Here is a 26,700-nt window from a genome sequence, read left to right as displayed (position 1 = left end):
ATCCCCTTGTGAAGGCTTCCATTTGAGGATGGACACTGGTTACACAATCACATAGCTATAATCTTTTTATATGGATTATAAACAAAAAAAAACATTATGAATAAATGGCTGTGGAACGAATCATCTGAGTTTCCAGTATTTAAGGGGAAATTCGCTTTGATATACAAGTGCTTTGGATTACAAGCATGTTTCCGAAACAAATGCTCGCAAGCCAAGGTTTTACTGTACATGTAAACTTAAAGAAGTGAGCTGGTCGCTGTACAGCTGCCCGACCTCTTCCAGCAAGTAAAAAACCTGGAAACAAGGACATCAGTCGTCATTTCCTATGGCTGTGGACAAAGCAAATGAATCACGATCCCTGCTTCTTTAGCTTTAGAGGGGGGGGCCTAGGAGAAGTAAAGGACACCGGAAAAGTCAGGGGAAAATAAAATAGTCACAAATCACATGGGGGGTTTGCTATTGGATTTTGACCACATAGTACCATACGAGGGAGAAAAGCATTTGATCTCCAGCTGATTTTGTATGTTTTCCCACTGACAAAGAAATCAGTCTATAATTTTAATGGTAGATTTTAACAGCGAAGCAGAACAAAAAATGCAAAAAAAAAAAAACGCATTTCAAGAAGTTAAACCGATTTGCATTTTAATGAGTAAAATAAGCATTTGACCCCTTTGCAAACCATGACATGGTGTCAAAACCCTTGATGGCAATCAGAGGTCAGACGTTCCTTGTAGTTGGCCACCAGGTTTGCACACATCTCAGGAGGGATTTTGTCCCACTCCTGGTTTGCAGATCCTCTCCAAATGATAAAGGTTGAGGCTGACGTTTGCCAATTCAAACCTTCAGCTCCCTCCACATATTTCCTATGGGATTAAGGTCTGGAGACTGGCTAGGTCACTCCAGGACCTTACTGTGCTTCTTAAACAACTCCTTTGTTGCCTTGGCCATGCGTTTGGGATCATTGGCATGCTGGAATACCCATCTGAAGGAAGGAGGTTCTCACCCAAGATTTGTACATGGTCCCGTCTATTGTCTGATGCAGTGAAGTTCTGTCCTTTTAGCAGAAAAACACCCCAAAACAATGTTTCCTCCTAAATGTTTGACAGTGGGGATAGTATTCTTGGGGCTCATAGTCAGCACTCCTCCCCCAAACACGGCGAGTTGAGCCGATGCCTAAAAGCTCGATTTTGGTCTCATCCAACACCACTTTAACCCAGTTCGCCTGACTCATTCGTTTGCAAACTTCAGATGGGCCTGTACATGTGCTTTGAGCAGGGGGACCTGGTGGGCACTGCAGGATTTCAGTCTTTTACAGCATTGTGTTTCCAATTGTTTTTCCAGCTGCCTTGAGATCACCGACAGGATTTTCCAGTGTAGTTCTGGGCAAATTCCTCACTGTTCTCATGATTGAAACTCCACGAAAAGAGATCTAGCATGGAGCCCCAAACCGAGGGATACTGACAGTTGTGTTTCTTCCATTTGCAAATAATCGCACCAACTGTCACCCTCATCAAGCACCCTGGCGATGGTCTTGTAGCCCATTCTAGCCTTGTGCAGTTCTACAATCTTGACCCTCGACATCCTTGGACAGCTCTTTTATCTTGGCCATGGTGGAGATTGGAATCAGATTCCGTGGATAGGTATCTTTCATACAGGTAACAAGCTGAGATTAGGAGAACTCCTATAAGAGACTGCTCCTAATCTCAGCTCGTTTACTGTATAGAAGACACCTGGGAGCCAGAAATCTTGCTGACTGATGGGGGGGATCAAATACTTAGTTTACTCACTAAAATACAAATCAATTAACTTCTGAAATGCATTTGTCTGGATATTTGTTATTCTGTCTCAGTTGAAATAAAAAAAAAAGCTTACCATTAAAATTATCATTTCAGTATGCTAACAAAATCAGCAGGGGATCAAATACTTGCTCATTGGGTGTTAAGGGTTACACCATTAACAGAAATTAAACACCATTGCAAGGTAATATTTTGACTTTATGTTTTTATTTTATTTTTTGTTTGCTGCCTTAAGTTAAAACGTCTGAGTTGTCGAGAAGAGAAAAAAGTTGATGTCCCAGATCTCTTCAAAATGAAAGACGGCTCCTCTCTTCCTCCCAGAGGGCCTCACTTGAAGATCTTGCCCTGGTTGAAGGCTTTGCCGACATGCTTGAAATCTCCTTCCCAGCAGAAATACTCTTTCACCAGGGTCTTGCACTCCTCGCTGTCTGAATCCAGCTTCCTCCAGGCGTAGGACTCGTAATCAATTTGCCAATCTTCAGACAGCTAAAAGTGGAGAGGTTAAATGTTAACCAGATATGGTAACAAAGCACAGCAATACCTTGGCTGCCAAATCTCCAGCAAGGGTTGAATGACATTGAGCATTGCGAGAAGCTTGTTCTGTAATACGCCCAGTAGGATGTCAATACATTTTGTAATTATGCAAAGTTGGCCAATATGTTAACTTACTGTGAATGCCAAATCCTGTCCTCTGAACACCCATACGCCGGAGATTGTACTGTCATTGTTGTTTCCAAACAGGATGACGCTAGCAAAGCCCGTTTTACGCAGTTTGTCCAGACGCTGGAACATACCTGTTGGATGAAGGAGATTGTGCTTAGTACAAAGCAGAAATAGTGCAACAAAACAATTCAGTTTTTTTACAGATTGGATGAAGGATCAATAGAAAAAATAAAGTGCCATCATTCAACCAGGCTTTGGGAAGCTTTTGGTTGATTTCACTTTTATGAATCTTAAACTATCCGGTGATCCCTCTGTAGGAAATCAGTGTTTTGTAGTTTCCTTTGGCTACAAACTTTATTCTACTCTGCCAAAACACTATACTAAAAGTGATCATGAAATGCAAAGTTGTTTAAGACACATCCGAAATGTGCGCAAGTTTGTAACGTTATGGATAGTCTTAAAGAATTACAGCCAAATTTTTCCTTTTCTTCATTTTGGCTAGCGCATGGGAGGGTTATATCCCATTATATATAAATCTGCATTTTTAGGAGATTCACCTTGCATGCAGTTGCTGACCTCACCGGCGCATGCGCTCTAAAGGTCCGGTGCATGCCGCCGGTAAATAAGAGCTCTTTGCCGGAAAGAACTGCAGCGTGCATGCATGGGAGTGATGGCATCGCAACTCCAGCCACTCACAGCGCCGGAGCCGTGAACCCAAAAGAAACGCAGAGGCAACATGTCAGCTCCCTCAGCTGTGAGCGGTAGGCGATGCCGGTGACTTGTTGGTATTGTTCCCCTATCCTGTTGGTTCCTGTAAGGACTGCGCAATCCTTGCCGACGGAAATCTCCAAACCTCGGCCAGGATCCAGGCTCATTCCTCAACATCCCCGTGGATTGGAGGATGTTAAAAAAAGAGCCAGGAGGCCGACTGGCCACTTTCCTCAAATTCCACGTCGCCCTGGATGCCGGCCAAGGTTCTGAGATTTCCGTCGGCAAGGATCGCGCCTGCGCAGTCCTTACAGGAACCATCCTGATAGCACGAACCATATTGGCAGATCACTGGCACTTCATTCCAAGGCAAATATTTCAAAATTAGCTAGTATGCGGTGCATACTAGCTCATTATGCCTTTGCAGTTTTTTTGTGGGTATACAACCGCTTTAACTTCCAATGATTAGCTACCACAGTCATGCAATGCTTGCAGCTAGACTTAATACATCATTACAAAAGGTTACCAAAATCTCCAATGACAACCACCTCTTACACAATCCTTTTCCCAGCTGCACCCTTTTTCTGGAATTTACCAGGCAGCAGCCTACTCTCCCTATTTTACACAGAGTTAAAAAACTACATTGAATTGTCCCTTCATTCAACCTTAGTCCCACTCCCATCCTGGGAGCAGCTTAGACAGAACTGCTCACACCTAGTGCTTCAGTTCTGCACCTACTCTGCAAGCTCAGACACATACAGGCTTGCCATTTGCCTAATCCAAAGCAATACAGCATTGAACATTCGAGTGACTGCTCAATGCATGAACTTCTTTTCCCACTCACACCCCTACCTGCAGAAATCAGAACTGAAAAGTACACAAGTAGTTTTACAAGTCAAGTTTCCATACACTCTGCCTTCAAGAATTGGCAAGTTTGTTTAACCACTTGGAAAAAGGTTACGAGTACCACAGCGCTGACAGCCTAAATATATACAATAAGGTGCAACTTGTAGTACATACAAAATGAAGTGCAAAATAAAAATAAACACACACACACACACACACACACACACACTAGCACGTAGCCAGTGTGAAAACGTAACATGTGAAAATGGTTATAAACTTCTAATTGGAAGGTTCCTTTCACAGGTGATGCTGTGCCAATAGTGCAAATCAGTATCAAGCATGTGACCAGTGAAGTCCAAAAAAGACGTGCACATAAACATAAGTTCTCAGTTGACAAGTTCCTTTAAAGTGCTGCTGTGCTAAAAAACATGATGCTGTTTAACAGGTGCATACGGGATCCACACCCCCCTTATGGTTCAACTCAAGGACAGTCTTTGATAACACCCAGTGGGAAGGGAGAAACGCAGTGTCAGACGCAGCTTACAGGCACCACGGTTACATGTCCGATGCCCGTTAAATTGCAGTTAAGTTGTGAGAGCCTATTAATGGGGCTGGTAATTGATGTTCATCCATTTGCCCTCAACCTTGGAACCTTGTAAAGATTGATCTTATGATTGGAACTCTGTAAAGATTGATTTTAATGAATTAAACCAGTTGTACCTTACAAGCTTTTTCTCCATATGTTTGTGCCTGAACACACCCCAGGAAGGATCGCACCCAGAAGTTGGCGTTTTCATCGCCCCGCTCAGCCTAAGCCAGGCGTGACCAACCTTTTGAAGAGAGGGCCACTTAAGCGACTTGGTAACCGGTCGCGGGCCACAATCAGCGGAGCAGGTGGGTGGCATGTCAGTGTCTGCTTATACTTTTTTCAAACGCAGTGTACTCTTGGCTTTCCTGCACTTTGCAATAGATTTCTATTATATTCTGCAGGTTTGGTGCACTTTCAAAAAGCTCACCAAACTCGCAGGTAATTACAGAAGTCTATGGCTTAGTGCAGGTAACCTGCAGGTGCACTGCTCTGCACCTGCACATCAGTTTGAAAGCAGCCCAGCAACCACTGCAGAACAGATATGCCCATATACCATATATACACACTGATTTTAGTAATAAACTGACCTTTAATAACAGTATTCTATTCCATCCCAGAGCAGGAGGTCGCGGACCACATCAGAGGGCTTTGCGGGCCCCGGTCCACTGGTTGGGCACCCCTGTCCCAAGCCTACTTGACCTGCAATGCAGTACTTCTTGGGGGTCCATTGGATCTGGCGAGTCCAACCATAAGGGAGGGTGTGGATCCAGTATGCACCCGTTTACAGCAATAATTTTTTTTAGCACAGCAGCACTTTTGAAAGGAACTTATCAACTGAGAACTGCTATGTTTATGTGCACGTCTTTTTTGGACTTTCACTGGTCACATGCTTGAGAAATATATATAATATATATAAAAGACTTAGTTAGACTTACCGGTGACGGTATTTCTAAGAGCCTTTCAGGACAACCTTGGAGAGAGCGCAGCTCCGCCTCTTCATTAGGAAACACATGCTAATCTTTAAAAGCCCTCCTCTTCCACCATGGCCTCAGTTATTGTGGTCCGACTCTCTGGAAGACATAGCACAGAAAACCACAACACCATGATAGATTTTATAACTTATTACTTTAACATTTAGGGAGGGTAACAGCGGTTGTCCTGAAAGGCTCTTAGAAATACCGTCACCGGTAAGTCTAACTAAGTCTTTCTCCAGTCGCCTTTCAGGACAACCTTGGAGAGGATAAACAAGTAACTTACCCTAGGGTGGGACTACTGCTTGCAGAACCTTTCTGCCAAAGGCTTGGTCTGCGGCAGACAATAGATCCAACCTGTAGTGCCTTAGGAACGTTGAGTAGTTGCTCCAAGTGGCGGCCTTGCAGATCTGCTCAGGTGTAGCGCCGGCTCTTTCGGCCCAGGAGACTGCAGTTGACCTTGTTGAGTGTGCCACAATACCTGAGGGAGGCACGACTCCTTTGGCTTTATAGGATTCTGAAATAGCAAGTTTAAGCCATCTGGCTAAAGTACTTTTGGATGCTTTTTCCCCTTGCGGGGACCTGAGAAAGCTATAAAGAGAGCATTTGACTTTCTGAAATCTCTGGTGACTGAAAGAAACTGTAAAAGACACCTTTTCACGTCTAGTGTATGGAACGCTTCTTCTCCAGCATTAGAAGGGTTTGAAGCAAAAGTGGGTAACACTATTTCCTGTGACCGGTGAAATTTTGATGATACTTTCGGAAGAAACGAAGGATCCGTTTGAAGGATCACTCGGTCTGGAAAAATTCTTAAGAAGGGTTCAGTGATGGCCAGAGCTTGGAGCTCACTGATTCGTCTTGCTGACGTAATAGCCACCAAAAAAACTGTTTTGAGGATTAAGTTTTTCAAAGAAATATTCTCCAATGGTTCGAACGGAACTCCCGTCAAACCTTGTAGTACAACCGATAAGTCCCAACTGGGAAAACTTTTGAGGATCACTGGCCTATTTCGAGCTAGTGCCCTAAAAAACCTGGAAATTAAAGGTTCTCTGGACAGAGTTTTTTCTAAGTAAACAGAAAGAGCCGCTACCTGTGTCTTTAAGGTACTGGCTGCAAGTCCTTTTTCCATTCCTTCATGGAGAAATTCTAGCACTGAGACCACAGTCTTAGTTTGAAAGGTCTTGGAAGAACACCATGAGTTATACTTCTTCCACACTTTAAGATAAATTGATCTTGTTACCTCCTTCCTACTGGACAGAAGAGTTTTTACAACCTTGTCCGACAAGCCTTTATTTTTCAAAATGTCTTCCTCAGAAACCAAGCGCTTAGATGTAACCTGTCTGTTTCTGGGTGACACACAGATCCCTGTGTTAGAAGGTCCTTCTTGGGAGGCAACTTCCATGGAGGTTTTGCGGCCAGGTTCAGTATGGTTGCGAACCAAGGCCTCTTTGGCCAAAAGGGAGCAATCAGAATTAGGTCTGTTTTCTCTTCTCTGAATTTCCTTAAGACCAATGGAATTAAGGGAAAGGGGGGGAAGGCGTAGCACAGATGGTAATCCCAGGGATGGGCTAGAGCATCTATGCCTATCGCCTGGTCTTCTCTGTGGAGAGAAAAGAAGTTTTGAACTTTCGTGTTTTGCTGACTGGCAAAAAGGTCTACTTGAGGATGTCCCCATTCCTTGGAGACCATGTTGAAAATCTCCTGACTTAGACTCCATTCTGCTTCTATTACTTTCTTTCTGCTGAGAAGATCTGCCAGCAGGTTTTGGGATCCTTTTAGGTGGATTGCTGACAAAGAGGCCACATTTCTCTCCGCCCAAGTCAGTAACTGATTGGCCAGCTCCATCAATCCCTGGCTCCTGGTCCCGCCTTGTCTGGTCACATAGGCCACTGCTGTAGTGTTGTCCGACAAAATTTGAACATGACAACCCTTCAGCATCTGTTGAAAAGCCAGGAGACCCATAAAAATGGCTTTTAGTTCTCGCCAATTCGAAGACCTCCTTGCCTCCACTTTGGTCCATGACCCTTGTGCGGTCTGTCCATCCAAGTGGGCTCCCCATCCCCACGAACTTGCGTCCGTTGTCAGACGTTTGTCCGAGGGAAGGACCCATGAGAGACCTTTTGTGAGATTGGAAGGATCTCTCCACCACCAGAGGGACCGCTTTACCTTTGATGATAGAGAGAAGGTTTTCTCCAGTGACTCCTGGTGAGACCACTCTTGTAGGATGTTCCTCTGTAGGGGTCTGGAATGAAGCCTTGCCCATTGAATGGCAGGAATCGAGGCCGTAAGTTGACCTAGGACTGCCATGGCAGAACGTACTGACACTGGGAGATTCGTTTGAATCTGGCTCACTGCAGAAACTACCTTTTCTACTTTTTCTTGAGGGAGAAACACCTTCTGCAGAACTGAATTGATGGTGTAACCGAGGAACCTCATTTTCTGTGAGGGGTCTAGGTTTGATTTTTCTAGATTCAATATCCACCCCAGGCTCTCGAGATGAGCCTGGGACGTCTGGAGATCTGAAACCAGCTGATCCCTTGAACCTGCAAAGAATAAGAGGTCGTCCAGATAAGGAACAACTGAGACCCCTCTCAGTTTCAGAGGCTCCAAGGCTTCCGCCATCACTTTTGTAAAGATCCTTGGTGAGGATGAGAGGCCGAACGGCAGAGCTCTGAATTGGAGGTGCCATATTGAAGTTCCCAAGTTTATTGCCAAGCGTAGAAACTTTTGTGAGGCCTGCGCTATTGGCACGTGTAGATACGCATCCCTTAGATCCAGAGAGGCCATGAAGCACTCTGGTGTTAACAACTTTGTGATGGAATAAATGGTGTCCATCCGGAAGTGCTTGTACCTTATAGTTTTGTTCAGGATCTTCAAGTTCAAAATTAGGCGATATTTGCCTGAAGGCTTTTTTACTAAGAATATGTGGGAGTAAAACCCTCTTCCCTCCTGATCTTTTGGGACTTGGACAATAACTTCCTGTTGGATCAGATCCTTTAGAAGGTTCATCATTGCGGAAGCTTTTTCCAGATCCCTTGGTAGGGTTGTCACATAAAACCTGCAAGGAGGGCACTCTGAAAACTCCAGACTGTATCCTTGTGTAACTATGTTTTTCACAAAGGGGCTCTTGGTCAGAAGGCTCCACTGAGAAGAGAAAATGGACAGTCTTCCCCCCACAGGAGTCAGATTGTCACTTGTCTTTTGATGACTGATCCTGGGGCGACTTAAAGAGGATACCTCCTCTTCCTCTACCTCTTTGAGGAAACCAGCGCTTTTTGTTTTCTTCTTTTTTGGAGGTTTGTGGAAAAGAACGAAAATTCTTTTTAACAGGTTGTTTCTTAGCCGGGAAAGCCTTCTTTTTGTCGGCTGTTCTATCCAGAATCTTTTCAAGATCTGGTCCAAACAGTAAGTCCCCTGAGAAGGGTAACCCGCAGAGTTTGACTTTAGAGGCTGTGTCCCCTGTCCAGGTTTTCAGCCATACTGCACGTCTGGCTGAGTTCACCAGGGCAGAGGATCTAGCTGACAACTTAATTGATTCAGCTGACGCATCAGCCATGTACCTGATTGATTTTAGAATCAATGGAAAGGATTCCAAGATATCCTTCCTTGGTGTACCAGCTTCAACATGGTTCATCAGCTTTTCCACCCAACACTCCAAGTTTCTTGCCACCACTGTGGAGGCCATTGCAGGTTTTAGACTAAGAGAAGTAGAGTCCCAGGCTTTCTTTAACAGGGAGTCCGCTCTTTTGTCCATGGGATCTTTTAGTATCCCCATGTCTTCGAACGCAAGATCCGTGCGTCGAGACACCTGGGAAAAAGCAGCATCAACTTTTGGCTTTTTATTCCAGGCTTCAGAGTCTTTATCTTCAAAGGGAAATCTTTTCCTTAGACTTTTAGAAAAGAAGGGGCCCCTTTCTGGATCTTTCCACTCTTTTCTTATAGTATCTGATACTACTTTATGAACTGGAAAAACCTTGTGTTTGGAGGCATCCAGACCCTGGTACATTTTGTCATGAAGAGATAATTGTACCTCCTCTTCTTGAATATCAAGTGTAGTATAAATTGCTTCAAGAAGGTCATCTACTTCATCTAGAGAGACTTTATATCTGGAGTTTCTGTACTCTCCTTCCTCTTCCTCCTCATCTGAATCCCTGAGTGAGCGAAGAGTACTTGTCCCTTCATCCCCTGAATCCACAACCTCTGACCTCGAGGTGGAAGCTTTTGGGCTGGGTGGTAAATGTTGGGGTTCAGCTTGCACTGCTGGAGTCTGAACCAACATAGATTTGACCGAATTCAAAGAACTTGCAAGTTCTTGCACTGAAGAAAATAACATTTTATATTGCTGGGATGTCTCTTCTTCCACTAAATCCTTAATACAAGATTTACACATTGCCTTCTGCCATGAATCTCTGAGAGGGTTTTTGCAGGAAGGACATTTCCTTTGAGTTGGTGGCTTTTTAGTTTTTTGTTTCTCCTAAAACACAAAAGAGGGTATTTTACCATTGGAGAAACAATAGGTTTTTTACAAACAAGGAAAAAACCGCCACCACTTTAAAAGGAAGATGTGATAGAAAGATCCACAGCTAATCAAACACCACCCAGTGCAACTGTCAGGGACCGAGAGAAGTTACCTCTGACCCTGCAGTACAGGCTCCTTAAGGAGGACAAATAACAAACAACCATATAAGCCCAATAGTAAGGATAGAGGCACCGCTGTACCCCCCTACCTGGACCTGAGCAGCGTCTGAGGCGCCTGTCTCCGCCATGGCTGTAGGTTCTTCCATCGCCGAGAGAAACACAGCCGGGACTGAATGATTTTTAAATCTTTCCCGGGCCCGCGCGTCATCAAAGACGGCCGGAACCGGAAGACGCCGCTCTTAGGCCTGTCCCCTGACCTCTGCGTTACTAGGCGACGTGGACCACGTGTCACCACGCCTCTACAGGAAAGAACGCTGCTGTGCATGACGTCACCCGCCCGCCAGGACCCGGGACCGTCATGCGGCGTTTCAAAAATAAACACCGCCAATGCGGTAGTGAGCCGCCCGGCCACCTGAGCCAAAACAGCGGACCCCTGGGCACTCAGCGCCGCTTCCTGTAGAGCCTTCACTCCACTGAGCAGGGAGAGGCTGGAGACTCCGGAGGACTCCCCCCACCCTTAGGGGAGCCTGGGATGGCCACTGCACACCAAACAGAAAAGGTAAGGCTTACCCCTCCAACCTTGGAAAGAGCGCAGCACCCCTGGTCCACAAGCATGCGCTTCCACCATGGCGGAGGAAACACAATAACTGAGGCCATGGTGGAAGAGGAGGGCTTTTAAAGATTAGCATGTGTTTCCTAATGAAGAGGCGGAGCTGCGCTCTCTCCAAGGTTGTCCTGAAAGGCGACTGGAGAAAATGTTGCGCTTAATTTTGTATGCACTACAGTTGCACTTTATTCAGGCTGTCAGCGCTGTGGTACTCAATTTTTCGATAGAGAGCGTCTAATTCAAATATCACCCAGATCAGCAGAAACTCAGTCAGAACACAATATATATATATATATATATATATATATATATATATATATATATATATATATATATATATATATATATATATATATATATATATAGCAGGTGTCTTTTAGAAAAATAAAAAGGTCCCAACCATGAAAAAAATTTCAACTATTGACATCTACCTTTTGCGAGAGAAACACCCCATAGCGTGTGTCTGCTTTAAGCTGGTCAGAATTTTTCATCGTCAGCAGGCTGAACAAAATAAAATAATCCTCCATCCACACAAACAAGATGGTTGGAGGAATTCTCCCCCTAGTGAGGACATTGCATTCAGACAGCAGGACCCACAGCTGCTGACCAAGAATAGTTTTCCAGCATGTCCCTTCAACAGAACCCTGTATAGAGCAAGGATGGCCCCTGCAGCTTGCATTATGATTAGTGTATGACCATCTTAACAATAACCTGTTGATCATGCCAGTAAACGGTGGGACGGCTTTGTGAATGCCATTGAGAGACTGCATCATAATTGTAATCTAATTTTGCCCATAGGTGCACTTTAAAGCCCATTTATGGCATTCACCGTTTCATTTGCAAACGAGAGGCCGACTACTGCAAACATTTCAGAAGCCATGAGCACCACCTAGGAATTTTAGCAGCTCTGCGCTCCGGTATTGGTAACACTGACATAAAACACACATAGGTTGAACTTGGGTCTTTTTTCTGCCTACCAATTTGAACTTTTCCTTCTGCAGTTAAAATCCAGGTCGCTAGGCTGAGCAAACCTTCAAAGTAAAAGTAGAATCAGAACTCAATCATGGTGTTTTGTGAACTAGGTCTCTAGTTTGAAGTTTATCTATCTGACAGTCCTAAAAACTAGATACCCGCCACTAGGGTTGCACCCATACCACTTTAAGACCGAGTACAAGTACCGATACTTTCTCAAGTACTCGATACTGATGCTTTTTTTTTAAAGTCACTGCAAAATGGACTGTCAGTTAATTTTTACAAAGCTTTTTTTGGAGGCGGAATAGACAGTGTCTTCTGACAAGTTCTCCAACAACCGCGATAAAACAAGCCTGAAATTGTGTCGGGGTGGGTGTTATAAGTAGATTAGCAGAGAGTTTGTCTTATCACAGCAAAGCTCTGCACACTGTCTCTGCCTATGTGGAGGGGGGGGGGGTGTGCCTCTCCTCAAATCAGCTGTCACATAAGGTATTCCAATAATTCACTCCCACTGAGATGAAGAAGTAAAAATTCTAACACAATGTTAGAATTCTAAAGCACAGCAAGCTGAAGACAGCAGATATACAAGTAAAACTTATGTAGGGAGATTGGATTCAGCTCTATCATTTGAGGCTGTTCACACTTCACTGGGTATATGTGAGGGTTTACATCCACTTAAAGGCAACTTCTGCTTTGAAACGTATTTCAATATAGCCAAGGACACAGATTAGAAATATAAGCCTTCACTGCTGCCACTACTACTTTTAACATTGTGGCCCCAACACTTCTCCAAGAATCTGCAGATAGCTGCATAATGGCAAATAGTAGAATTACCCACACAGTCATGAATAAGTGTGAACAGGATATGATGGCATATAACCAAATAGATGGCTCCACTTTCATATATAGTATATACCCAGGTTAGACTCCAAGATTTGGGAAACTAGGGCCACTGGCTTTTTCTTAACCCGCTGCTCTGGTTCCGCCCAGAGATACAGGCTTACTAAAGCCAATAACCTTGACACATGGAGCTTTAAGTTCCCCAGTAAAACTAGACCCATAGCCATGTCTGCTGGGTCCTCCGAGTCTTTAGAATTATCTGCACACTTTTTTGCATGAGATATTGTTTACCAAGAAGCAAATAGCCAAGGTGAGGATCCAAAGTGGAGTGCCTTCTTTCGAACAATGGAAAGCAGAGAATAATAAAATGCTCCTAAGAGCCAATAGCACCAAAGAATCTTAATTGACACTTTAGGATGTTTAAGATTATTAAAAAAAAGAGTAGTCTGGGCAAGTATATAACCCTTTAAAGGTGGCTGTAGCTCTGCTAGAGAGTCGCTGCCCATCAGACTGCATATTAACCCTTTGCTTGAAGGGGTACAGCCCCTTCCCAGGCAACCGCTAAAGCATGCTGGGTAACAAAGAACTTTGCATAGCCCACCAATAGGATTATAAATGGTCACAGTGTACAAATAAATCTTGTACAGTAGCTCAGCAAAACATACTGCAATGTAGAGGCAATTGCTTCTCATTAAGGTTATGAATGGACAATAGGTCTCACCATTTATCGGCTTCTTTCTGCCACTCTTATTGACAAGAAATACCCCAAATAACCCCCCGGCAAAAAAACACGTAAAGTACTTTTGGCATCCATTCACCTGTAATGAGATTGCAACTCATAAAGGGCTGTGAAAGTTCATTTGGGAAACGGTACTCTGAATACCAGATGGACCATCCCTCTTTGTCAAAGTGCTCCCAGAAGTAAGGAAGAGCCACTGAAATTGTGTCTTCGTTTGAATACTTTCGTTTAAACTCATCCATAATGAAGGAGCTGTAAAGCAGAAGAAGATCATGTTACAGAAGTAGACTTCTACCCAATGAGCAAAAAACAAGCGTGTGTTCTCTATAAAAACATTAGAGAATGTTCAGACACATACCTCTTAGGGAGATGAGCATAAGGGTCCTTTGACTTTGGCTCTGCTGCAAGCGCCTTCTCCGATTCATCCAAATCATCTTCTGGAGCAGCTGCTGGGGCAGGAGCGGGCTTCTTTTCCTCCTTCTCTTTCTTCTGCTCCTTTGCTGGTTTCTCCTTCTTAGGGGTCTCCTTCTTTGGCTGCAACTCTGCAAATTTTTTGGCTGGATAAGACAGAAAGTGGACCCAATTAAAAAAAATTTGCAAGAAAAATCTTTTAAAGTACTAAATTTGTGAATACCGTATTTATCGGCGTATATCGCGCACTATTTTCCCCTTAAAATAAGGGGAAAATCGTGGGTGCGCGATATACGCCGATAGCCGCTTCCCGCGCTCAGTTTGAAATCCTGCGCCGACATATACTGAGTGCAGTACACTCGGGTACATTCGGCCAGGCTCGGCTTCGCTCGTGCTCACGCATAAACATCACAGAGCGCGAGCGACGCCGAGCCTTGCCGAATGTACCCGAGTGTACTGCACTCGGTATATGTCAGCGGAGGCGTTCGAACTGAGCGCGGGAACTCGACTTGAGGCGCGCGCTGGAGAACACCATTGAGGCCGCAGACGGACGATGGACGCTGGGAAGACACCAAAACTAAGTAATGAAATCATAAAAAAAATTTTTACAGGGATTTCGGGGGCAACTTTAGGGGTGCGCGGTATACCGCGATAAATACGGTACTTGCAAACTCGAGTATTATAAAAAAAAAGGGTTATGCATTTGCCAACGGACTTCCAGTAAAATTCTACTTTGGCTTTCAATGACCTAATGGTACTTGAATACAATGAATCGCCAAGGAGGAAGAGGAAACTGGGAGTCAAGATGCTTAAATGAAAGTGTATTCAGATGTGAACCATCATCCAGCATGAATACAAGCACACCATTAGGAGTATCGTGTTATGACCGGTAAGTGTTAACCTGCAAGGTTGGTAATCTGTTATGGGTAGCGCAACTATCTGGACCCAATTCATGAGAATTTTTACAGTTTTTAACCTGCCAAAGCACCGTTTGCCCACACTTATGCTCAGTTGAAATGCAAGATTTTAAGAGGCCTAGTTTATGAACATACATTTCAACCATGGTCGATTACAAGTTTAGGCCATGTAGTCAGATACCCTAAAATCTGTATACAATATAATGACCACATCAATAACCATGTAGTCTGAAAGCATTGCACCAATAGACCTATGTGCCCAAGAATGAAAAACATTAGCAAATATTTAAGAGTAAACTTAAGAAACAGACCCTGGAGTGTACATCTTTATTTTACAAATCACTGACCTGAAAGAAGCCAGTTCTGGAGTCCTAACTACACTGGCTACATACTTTCTTTGCCAAGATAAACAAAATAAAACACTAACCAAGCAGTAAAGCAAAGAATGACAGCCCCACGGCTTGCACCAAAAAAAAGTCACTAATAGCAGCTCTAATGGACCAAACATTGGCAAGTTACGACAATTACCATCAAACTGAGCCATCTTGTCGCAGAGTTTCACCTCTCCCAACACAGCACGGAACTGGGGCTGGTTCACACATGTCACAAACCATCTTGTGACATTACCATAAGGCTGACGGAAGGAAGGCTCCAGTACCTGAGAATAGAATTTTATATTAGTTACAGCTATGATATACAAGCAGGTATCAATTTTAAAGGATTTTAAACACAGGGATTTGTTCTGAAAGGAGAACCACAGACCAAAGTATGGTAGCGGTAATCAATTCTTAGCAAATATACATACCTGCTTATACAGCCAAAGCAAGGAGCATGCTACAGTGATGTCAGCCAGGGTGACTCTCTCTCCCACCAGAAAAGTTCTTGTCTGCAAATGGGAATCCAGAGTAGCCAAAACATGCTTCACCTCCTCCTTGGATTGTTCTGTGGCCTTTAACAATGCAAACAGACTTGTTACTTAAACCAGTCAAATATGGCACTTGTTTTCAAAGTTCATCCAAGCAGGCAGTTGCTCATCCCCCCTACTTTCTTTCTCTACTTTCATGAATAATGGTTTTAATATAAACATTTTAGCAAATTAAACCTTGTGCTGCCAAAGCTGTTTTTGTATCTTTTTTGCACACGTTAACCAGTTCCTGTCTTGCCGCCGCATAGTCCGCAAGTTGGCTCCCCTGAGCTAACAGTCATAGCTGTACGTCGGTTTGCTTGACCACTAGGGGGCGCACGCCCCAGGAGCACCCACGGTCTTGATGACCGCAGTCGCGGTGACCACCGGGCACCCACGATCACTCCACACAGACAGAACGGAGATCAATGGAAACAGACAGATCTCAATGCCGTCAGGGGTGAGGAGAGCGATCTGTTTATACCAAATATGAACAGTCTCCTCACCCAGTCAGTCCCCCACCCCAGTTAGAATCACTGGTGAACAGAGTTAACCCCTTAATCACCCCCTAGTGGTTAACCCCTTTCCTGCCAGTGACATTTGCATAGTAATCAGTGCATTTATAGCACTGCCCACTGTACAATTAAATTGTCAATGGTCCCAAAAAAGTGTCAAGTGTCTGATCTGTCTGCCATAATGTCGCAATCCCCAAAAGAAAAAAAATGATATAATATATATAAAAAATGTCATAAGTAGACGCTATAACTTTTGGGGATATAGAAAAATCTACAAAATATTGTATTTTCAAAATTGGCGTTTTTGTTTATAGCGCAATAAAAAACTGCAGAGATGATCAAATGGCAACAAAAGAAAGCTATTTTTGAAAAAAAAAAAAAAGAGGACGTCAAGTTTGGGTAGAGTGTCACACAACCATTCAATTGTCCGTTAAAGCGACGCAGTGCCATATTGCAAAAAATTGCCTGTCATTGAGCAACCAAATCTTCAGGGGCTGAAGTGGTTGAATATATAAATAAATTTAGGCCTGAAGATTGCATAACCCCCCCCATTTTCTAAAAGCAGACATCCTAGAGCAGTGATCAATCCTGCATGACATCATTTTCTGCTCAGTGATTGCAGTATTCTAGTCTGCATCTCCCCACGGTAATACATAAAACCTGGCCATTAGTGGGCCCTGAGGACAGGGTTGATCACCACTGCCCTAGAGAATAAGAAAAATTTCAGAAAAAAAATAAAAACACACTACAGTGAATTTTAGAGCAAAAGGACACAATAAATTACCCGCATACAAGATAGCACCGAGTAGATGCCCATGTCAAACCTTAAATTTGCAGATTTCAGTACCCTATATTTTATATAGGCGATGCTTTAAAAGCAACCTATAGGTCATCAGTTTAGCGTTACGGGGATCTGCCACTAGAATTATTGCTCGCAAGCAACGCCCCCCCCCCATGTAGACTTTCCCGACACTTGCGTTTATGTTCATTTGTGCGTGCATATGTCCCAAATTTTTTATTTCTTTTTTTTGGGGGGGGGGGGGGGGGGGAGTTATGTGCTTGGGTGTAACATTTTTGCCAACAAATTATTTTTTTGCTTAACCTGAATGTATCGCAATGCAGTACCAGGGGTCTGTGGAGACAAGGCGGGAGCGGAGCAACTTGAATGCATGCACCTGACAGGCTGCAACCAACAGATTGTGTGCGACGCCCCCGCTGTCAGGTCAGTATGATGTACAGACACCTGGCAGCAAAATGTTAATAGGGCATCGGTCATATTTTTATATCACTGGGTCCCCTTGAGGAGATTACTCATGACATCTGCCATAGGTGCCATCTGAAGCAGAAAGGAGGGGCAGCCATTCTCTGTGATGGACACAGTGTATTAGGTTCTAATACTTCTATACTCTCAAAGTAGAATAGATTTTATTAATCTTAATTTAGGAAGGCAAATGGGGGAAAAAAACCTGAACAAGATCTGCAGAATTCCCCAGTGCAGCACTTGCAAACCACCAAAACACCTAGAAATACCTGTTTGTTGAACTGCATGATCCCCAGAGTTGGGAAAACCCAGGCACTGGCCGGTGGGACAATGTTACTGTCTGCAAAGCTGACCCATTGGATTATCTGAGCCTGATCCAAGCGGGAAGTTCCACGGAGTTCATCATTACCCACTGTGGACAGAGGAGAAAAAAAAAAAAAGTTACTATGTGTAGATAACATGTTGGCAAATGTTAAACATTTGAAATTTGTGCAAGTTAATAACGGTTTAGGCAAATCTTTATCAAGTCAGAACTCAAGCCCACTTCAATAAAAACAAGAAAAATTAATCAATGCAACCCTGCTCTGATATTGCCACTCTCCTCATAGGAGACATCCCACAGAACAGGAAAGTGCTTAGCTCCAAGTACTTGCTCACAGCTGTTGTAATGCCAGTCCTGTGCTCACTTGGTTTAATAAATTACCGATACCAAACAAAAAAAGTACCCGTCACAAGCAAGGCTTGTCATCCCCCTTGTAATAGAAATTAAAAAGCACTCCCATCAACCCTGCACACACATAAACATGGGATGAGCAGGGTTGGAGCGAGAGCAATGATTTTAGGTCCCTCATTTATGGTTACCACAACTCATGAGCTTTAACTACTTAACCCCCGGACCATATTGCTGCCCAAAGACCAGAGGACTTTTTGCGATTCGGGACTGCGCCGCTTTAACTGACAATTGCGCGGTCGTGCGACGTGGCTCCCAAACAAAATTGGCGTCCTTTTTTCCCACAAATAGAGCTTTCTTTTGGTGGTATTTGATCACCTCTGCGGTTTTTATTTTTTGCGCTATAAACAAAAATAGAGCGACAATTTTAAAAAAAAAATAATATTTTTTACTTTTTGCTGTAATAAATATCCCCCAAAAATATATAAAAAAATGTTTCTTTTCCTCAGTTTAGGCCGATACGTATTCGTCTACATATTTTTCGTAAAAAAAAAATCGCAATAAGCGTTTATTGATTGGTTTGCGCAAAAGTTATAGCGTTTACAAAATAGGGGGTATTTTTATGATATTTTAATTAATATATTTTTTTTACTAGTAATGGCGGCGATCAGCGTTTTTTTTTCGGTACTGTGACATTATGGCGGACACTTCGGACACATTTTTGGGACCATTGGCATTTTTATAGCGATCCGTGCTATAAAAATGCATTGGATTACTATAAAAATGCCACTGGCAGTGAAGGGGTTAACACTAGGGGGCGGGGAAGGGGTTAAGTATGCCTGGGTGTGTTCTTACTGTGGGGGGGGGTGGCCTCACTAGGGGAAACACTGATCTTCTGTTCATACATTGTATGAACAGAAAATCAGCATTTCCCCCGCTGACAGGACCGGGAGCTGTGTGTTTACACACACAGCTCCCGGTCCCCGCTCTGTAACGAGCGATCGCGTGTGCCCGTCGGCGATCGCGCCCGCCAGGCACACGCACGGGAGTCGGGGGCGAGCGGGGGGCGCGCGCCTCCGGCGGCGCTCACGCGCCCCCTAGTGGCGGCTCAAAGAGCCGCCGTAACGCTACGGGCTCTCGCCCAGGAGAGCCGACCTGCCGCCGTATAATGACGGTGCTAGTGGTTAAGAGACATTTCAGGAGTCACATACTTCTACAATGTGACTCCTGAAATGTCTTGTTAAATCATTGTATTTCTTCCGCAGAACATGCTTAACACTTGCATCCACAAAATGTAAGATGTGGAGCAGCACAGTGGCTAAGTGGTTTGCATGTCCGCCTGGCAGAGACAGGGTCATCTGTTCAAATCCCAAACATCGCACTACCTGCCTGGAGTTTGCATGTTCTGCCTGTGCCTTTCCCACACTCCAAAAACATGCTGGTAGGTTAATGGTTTAACGTGGCTCATGTATGTTGGGGACCTTAGATTGTAAGCTCCCAAGAGCAGGGACCAATGTGAATATACAAAACCTAAATCAGATCTATACTAGTACATGTAATGGAGAACAAAAAGTTTTAAAGCTGGCATTAACCCGACGCCTCATCTTAAACAAAAAAAAAAAAAATGGATTACATGTTGCACAATTTTTGTAATGTACTTTTTACTGGGAAGAGATGGTTTTTGCAATATAGATCACAATGTGCAACATTAAAAATTGCAACTAGACTATTCTACAGTGCCTCTACTTTCAGAAAATACAATTAGATAATTTTCTAGCCCTCCATACCGATTTTACATGTGAGCAAAAATAAAAAAGATGCTCCAGAGGAGAATTTGTTAAAGCCTAAGGTTTCTGCGCACACTAAAAAACTTCATTGATTATTCTAACCCATGGGTGCTCAACCTGTGGCCCTCCAGCTGTTGCAGAACTACATGGTGCATCTGCAAGTCATGCTTGCAATGCCTCATGGGACTTCATTCCACAACAGCTGAAGGGCCACAGGTTGAACACCCATGCTCCAACTAAATCCTGAAACTAAGGAGACAGGGAGGCCCTCCAAGCCCTCATTTACACCGGTAGCCAGAGAGAGCAAAAAAAAATTGGATATTGAACTGCGGAATGGCTGGGGCCACGTGACGTGTTGGGACCTCAAGTATAGGTTGTCACTGCCGTGCAATTTGAGATGAGTTTCCCAAAATACACCAAACCATTTAGACAAGGGGTCTCAAACTTGTGGCCCTCCGGCTGTTGTGAAACTACAAGTCCCATCATGCTGCTGTGGGAGTCATGCTTGTAACTGTCAGCCCTGAAATGCCTCATGGAACTTGTAATTTTGCAACAGCTGGAGGACACCAGTTTGAGACCCCCGATTTAGACCATGTGTGGCCCTGAACTACAGGGTGCACTTCTCACATAAAACCAATCCTGTTCAATCCTCTTCAAAGAGAAACAAAATGCAGCACAATAAGCCCAGCCTCCAGTAATTTTCTTCAGTAATACTATATTTCTTAGCAGCAGCCATAAACCACTTTAAATAGCCTTCAAAAATGTTTTTTTTTTTAACACCAGGTTGAAAACAAAAGCAGACAGCCAATCTCCTAATAAGTCATAAGTCATGGAGACATAACAGATCTGGAAGACTAGTACTATACATACATATGCAGAAACAAAGGATTTCATACCATAGTGAGCAATGGCACTGCTCTCAAACAGACAGAAACCGTCATTTCCCTCAAATGCTGGAACCTAGAAAATGGAACAAAAAACATTAGATCAAGAAATCAAACATTCGTTTTTACCCATCTTGTTCTGGTGAAAAACTTCCATAATATCAGGCCATATGTACTTAAAAGTATTTCATGCCCAGATTGGTTAAAAATTGTTAGGTTTGCTACTTGATCAGATTTTCCCATCCACGTCCTGGCGACACAATAGTAGAGGAAATCTCTTTAATGTTAGTGATATCCCCTCTTCTGTGTCACTGAATAAGTGCCACAAAACAAGCACCACTACGGAAAGATTTCTGCAGAATTCTTATTCTGAATTCTTTCGTTTTGGAGACAATGGTCAGTCACTAGGACAAATGGCAAAACCCTCCAGTGGGGACACAAACATTACCCGACAGGGGAATCCTTCATAGAGCACGATACCCTGCTCAAGCTCCCAGGAGTTAGTTTAGAACACAACAGGAACCCCTTGTAAACATCAATAGTTTTTGTGCCGATCATAGAAAAAGTTTGAAAATTAAGGGTTCTGGCTTCAAACCGACATTTCTGATCGGAATGCTTGTTCCGGATCACCATCCCAGAAGTATTGCAGTAGGACAGAAAGGTAACTACATTTACAAAGTGACCAGCAATAGCAATTAATGGCTTCCTTTCACTACAACTTTCCTTTAGCTTATTAACCCCCCCTCCCTCTAAAAGGGTTGCCATTAGTCTATACCTCAGGTGGACCAGCTCATAAACATTAAAGCCTGTGCTGGGATATAAACAGGAAAAAGCAGCTACTCAGCAATTCATACAAAAAGCAGACATGAAAAATGTGATAACGCAGAGCTAAATGCAAAACCTAAATATCAAAAAATGTGCAAAGATGCAATCATTCTAATAAATTTATAAAAACACTCTACAGTATTGGATAAATCAATGTTTTTGCGTTTGACATTTAGGATTTCGATTTAGTGCAATTAAGACATTTTACCCATTAAACATTATTGCATCATAGCCAACCCAAATAATGACACTTAAAGGATTTTTTTTTTTCTTCATTTAAAATGACAAACATGTTATACTTCCCTCCACTGTGCAGTTCGTTTTGCACAGAGTGGCCCTGAACCAAATCTCCTGGGGTCCCTCAGCGGCTGTCTCAGGTCCTCCCCGCAAATACTGACCACAGTCATGCGAGAGCTCGCATGGTGGTGAGTAATTGCGGGCGCGCTCCTATGATACAGCGCTCACGATATAGCCGCTCACTGTATCACTCGGCCCCGCCCCTCATCGCGCTGCATCACTGGATGTGATTGACAGCAGCGCCAGTTAATCCGCTCTAGCCAATCAGCGGCCAGGCTGAGCAGCGAAGAGGATCTCAGGACTGCACGCGGGACTGGTAAGTAAAACGGGGGCTGGGGGGGCCAGTATACACTGAAGTTTTTTCACCTTAATGCATAGATTGCATTAAGGTGAAAAAAACATTTTAATTTACAACTCCTTTAAGACGGCCTGTAATACACAATACATAATGTCATCATGACTCACCTTCCCCAGAGGAAATTTCTTTAGGAATTCTGGCGTTTTGTTTGTCACACCAAATTGGAACTCTGGGGCAGAGGATGCAACAGTTACAGGAAACCCGGAATACTGAGCAGCGATGAGGGGCTTGTATGCCCTCCAGTTATCAGGGTACGTGTACAAAGTCTGCAACAGAAGAGAAAGAAAAACATTAAAATCTGCAAAGAGCAACTCCAGCCCTACACAATCTAGAACTGCCTATAAAAGTCTGTTCAGTATAACTTTGACTTCTGCAATCCGTCTTCAGGCCCATTTCACCCCGATGATGGATGAAGCCATCGCCAGTCATCACAGCTCTGTATGTGAACAGATACAAAACGTAACCATCTGCTGAGCCACACAATGTCCTGCAGAGTCTCCGACCATCATGATAGTAAACAGAATGCTACTGACCGCTGTCCAGTAGATGTCATGAATGCAGGTGGGAAGATCAGGAGGTCCATGTCTGGAAACTTGAAGGCTCGGTTTCCACTAGTGCAGCTGGTCATGCGACTTGGGACTGCAAAGTCACACCCCATGATATCCAATGAGTGCTGTTCATATCTGTGCAACTTCAAAGTAGTCCCTGCACTACTTTGGTACCACTTTGAGGCGACTTGAGGTCCACAGACCTCAATATACATGCATTGCTTCAAGTTGCATCAAAATCGTGGCAAAATCGCACAACTTTAGGGTTGCAATAGTGGAAACAGAGCCGAAAGCAAACCTTTTACAAGAGAAAGGTGGGCTGCCAATACTCAGCTGATGCAAATGCTAGCTTGCCTGGCTGTTACACTCACCAAGTGGACTTCTATCCCGTCATTGACTTCACATTTGCAAAGTATACTTTGGGTGACGAACTGAAACCGGGCATAAAGACCAGGCAACTACCATTTGTACACCAAGAAGGCGGCAAAAGAAGCTTTCTTCGTTTTCTCTCGGCAAAGGTTTACAAATCTGTTTCAGAAAGTTAGACGTGCCCTAGTGGTATTTTTAAGATGCCAAAAGCCGACCAGATCCGTTTCACATACACAGAACACGCATTTCATTCTTTAGCCAATTAGATGGCATCTATAGCTAGGCGTGTTCTATGTGACACCATGGACAGGACACGCCTAGCTATAGAAGCTACAATCAGGCATTACATCACAAATACTGTAATCTTCTGGAGCCTGACATGTTTTCATACATTAAATAGGTCATTTCCGGAATCTAATTGCACAAAACCACTACAATGCTTCTGCTAACCAGAGACCAGGTAGCCTATGCTGCCTAGACACCAACCCGTGGCAGAGCTCACAAGCAGCCATTTTTATTCAGGTGAAAGATGAATGAAATCTGGTAACCCTGGCATGCCTATATTAAAAGTTTCATTAGAGCAGAAGGCAAAACCTTGTATGGAAAAGCCTTAGATAAAAGGGAAGTCATACTTCAGCAGGTTAAGGGGTCGGAAATCCACCCAAAAATGGAACTTCCGCTTTAAGTGATGTGACCCCCTGTAATTTTTTTGGGTGACGGGACCGGTACCCTGGTGTTACAGGCACCCAGCTCCCACTTCCTCCCCTGGCGTCAGAAGGAGGCTGTAAAGCCACAGCTGGGGGCCCACAGTTTGAATTCCGGCGCCGTGGAGAATAGGGGGAGAGGAGCAGGGCTTTCGGCGCCGCATCGCTGGACATGATTATTAAATGTCAGCAGCTACACTTTTTGTAGCTGCTGACTTTTAAATGGGTGGAACTCCGCTTTAAAGTTCAGACTTTTTTCTTAAAAACAAACAAACAGAGCCCGAGTACCAGTCAAACAATCAGTCTATGGAGATCACAGGGACCCCTCTACTTGTACGAGATCAGAGGAGCCCCTAGTACCAGTCATACAATGATCAGTCTATGAAGATGACAGGGACCCCTCAGTACATGTCATACAATGGAGGAGATCCCAGGATCCCCCAGTACACATAGTACATGTCATACAATGGATGAGATCCCAGGATCCCCCAGTACACATAGTACATGTCATACAATGGAGGAGATCACAGGATCCCCCAGTACACATAGTGCATGTCATACAATGGAGGAGATCCCAGGATCCCCCTCAGTACATGTCATACAATGGAGATCCCAGGATCCCCCTCAGTACATGTCATACAATGGAGATCCCAGGATCCCCCTCAGTACATGTCATACAATGGAGGAGATCCCAGGACCCCCCTCAGTACATGTCATACAATGGAGGAGATCCCAGGACCCCCCTCAGTACATGTCATACAATGGAGGAGATCCCAGGATCCCCCAGTACATGTCATACAATGGAGGAGATCCCAGGACCCCCCTCAGTACATGTCATACAATGTAGGAGATCCCAGGATCCCCCAGTACACATAGTACATGTCATACAATGGAGGAGATCACAGGATCCCCCAGTACACATAGTGCATGTCATACAATGGAGGAGATCCCAGGATCCCCCTCAGTACATGTCATACAATGGAGGAGATCCCAGGATCCCCCTCAGTACATGTCATACAATGGAGGAGATCCCAGGATCCCCCTCAGTACATGTCATACAATGGAGGAGATCCCAGGATCCCCCTCAGTACATGTCATACAATGGAGGAGATCCCAGGATCCCCCTCAGTACATGTCATACAATGGAGGAGATCCCAGGACCCCCCTCAGTACATGTCATACAATGGAGGAGATCACAGGACCCCCCTCAGTAGATGTCATACAATGGAGGAGATCACAGGACCCCCCCCAGTAGATGTCATACAATGGAGGAGATCCCAGGATCCCCCTCAGTACATGTCATACAATGGAGGAGATCCCAGGATCCCCCTCAGTACATGTCATACAATGGAGATCCCAGGATCCCCCAGTACATGTCATACAATGGAGGAGATCCCAGGATCCCCCAGTACATGTCATACAATGGAGGAGATCCCAGGATCCCCCTCAGTACATGTCATACAATGGAGGAGATCCCAGGATCCCCCTCAGTACATGTCATACAATGGAGGAGATCCCAGGATCCCCCTCAGTACATGTCATACAATGGAGGAGATCCCAGGATCCCCCTCAGTACATGTCATACAATGGAGGAGATCCCAGGACCCCCCTCAGTACATGTCATACAATGGAGGAGATCCCAGGATCCCCCTCAGTACATGTCATACAATGGAGGAGATCCCAGGACCCCCCTCAGTACATGTCATACAATGGAGGAGATCCCAGGACCCCCCTCAGTACATGTCATACAATGGAGGAGATCCCAGGATCCCCCTCAGTACATGTCATACAATGGAGGAGATCCCAGGACCCCCCTCAGTACATGTCATACAATGGAGGAGATCCCAGGACCCCCCTCAGTACATGTCATACAATGGAGGAGATCACAGGACCCCCCTCAGTACATGTCATACAATGGAGGAGATCCCAGGACCCCCCTCAGTACATGTCATACAATGGAGGAGATCCCAGGACCCCCCAGTAGATGTCATACAATGGAGGAGATCACAGGACCCCCCTCAGTACATATTGTAGGTGTGGGGGGGGGGGTAGACAGGCCCCTGTACACGGCACACACCGTGTATATAGCGGAGAAGCCGGCTCCTGTATGCGGGTCCGTCACACACAACGCTCCGGCTCTCCTCACACACAGCGGAGCCGGTCTCTCAGTTCCGGGGGGGGGGGGGTGTCGGTATTCCCGGTAGCTGCCTCTCTCCACCTTCTACAACACACACAATAACCCCCTCGCCATGTACATAGGAGACACGGCAGCCCAGCCCCCCGCCTGCAGAGCTCGGTCACGGCTCAGGCCGCCCGATGTTGTCAGATTTCCCCGGACCCGACGCTACTCACCCCGCCGGCCATCTTCATGCGAGGAGAAAGGGAGGAGCCGTACAGCGAGCGTGCCGACGTTGCAACAGGCCGCAAAGAAAGAGTGTCGCGCTACAAAGAGCGCTTTTCATAGGCGCCGCCTAGCGGCAGTACGCTGCTGTGACGCGGCTTTTGTCACCCGATAGAGTGGTGGAGGAGGGGAATCTCCGCAGTGTAGATGTGTGCGGGGTATAGAGACCGCTCCACTCCCGGGAGAGGCAATTTATCACCTCAGTTTACGGCTCAGTCGTGCTGATTATCTCACGTTCACACACAGGTGTACACAGTGTGCGGGATGATCACAGGGCTAACCCTTTCACTGCCACAGACCCCCATTGTATGTGTTATGTAAGCTAAGGAAACACCACACCTCCCAATTCTCCGAGATGGGAATGGGGGACACCTACCGTGTTTCCCCAAAAATAAGACCGGGTCTTATATTAATTTTAGTCACAAAAAACACACTAGGGCTTATTTTCAGGTTAGGGCTTATTTATTTACGGTATGTACA

At 44.7% G+C, this 26,700-nt stretch overlaps 1 protein-coding gene across 1 annotated transcript; it reads right to left on the bottom strand.

Annotated features, from left to right (window-relative positions):
- Positions 1–1,985: 1,985 nt before the first annotated feature.
- On the bottom strand, positions 1,986–26,279 carry EEF1G (eukaryotic translation elongation factor 1 gamma). The gene is made up of 10 exons (XM_040328951.1): positions 26,172–26,279; positions 22,306–22,464; positions 20,731–20,794; positions 17,647–17,789; positions 15,503–15,646; positions 15,226–15,355; positions 13,728–13,926; positions 13,449–13,621; positions 2,466–2,590; positions 1,986–2,282 (listed from the first exon to the last, which is right to left on the bottom strand). Exons 1-10 carry the CDS (start codon positions 26,187–26,189, stop codon positions 2,124–2,126), a joined length of 1,314 nt encoding a protein of 437 aa, XP_040184885.1. The 5' UTR covers positions 26,190–26,279; the 3' UTR covers positions 1,986–2,123.
- Positions 26,280–26,700: the final 421 nt, after the last annotated feature.

This window comes from Rana temporaria, chromosome 11 (genome assembly GCF_905171775.1).
Source record: "Rana temporaria chromosome 11, aRanTem1.1, whole genome shotgun sequence".
NCBI classification, from domain to species: Eukaryota; Metazoa; Chordata; class Amphibia; order Anura; family Ranidae; genus Rana; species Rana temporaria.
The sequence above is the reverse complement of the archived record's forward strand: the minus strand, read 5'-3'. Positions and strand labels throughout refer to the sequence as shown.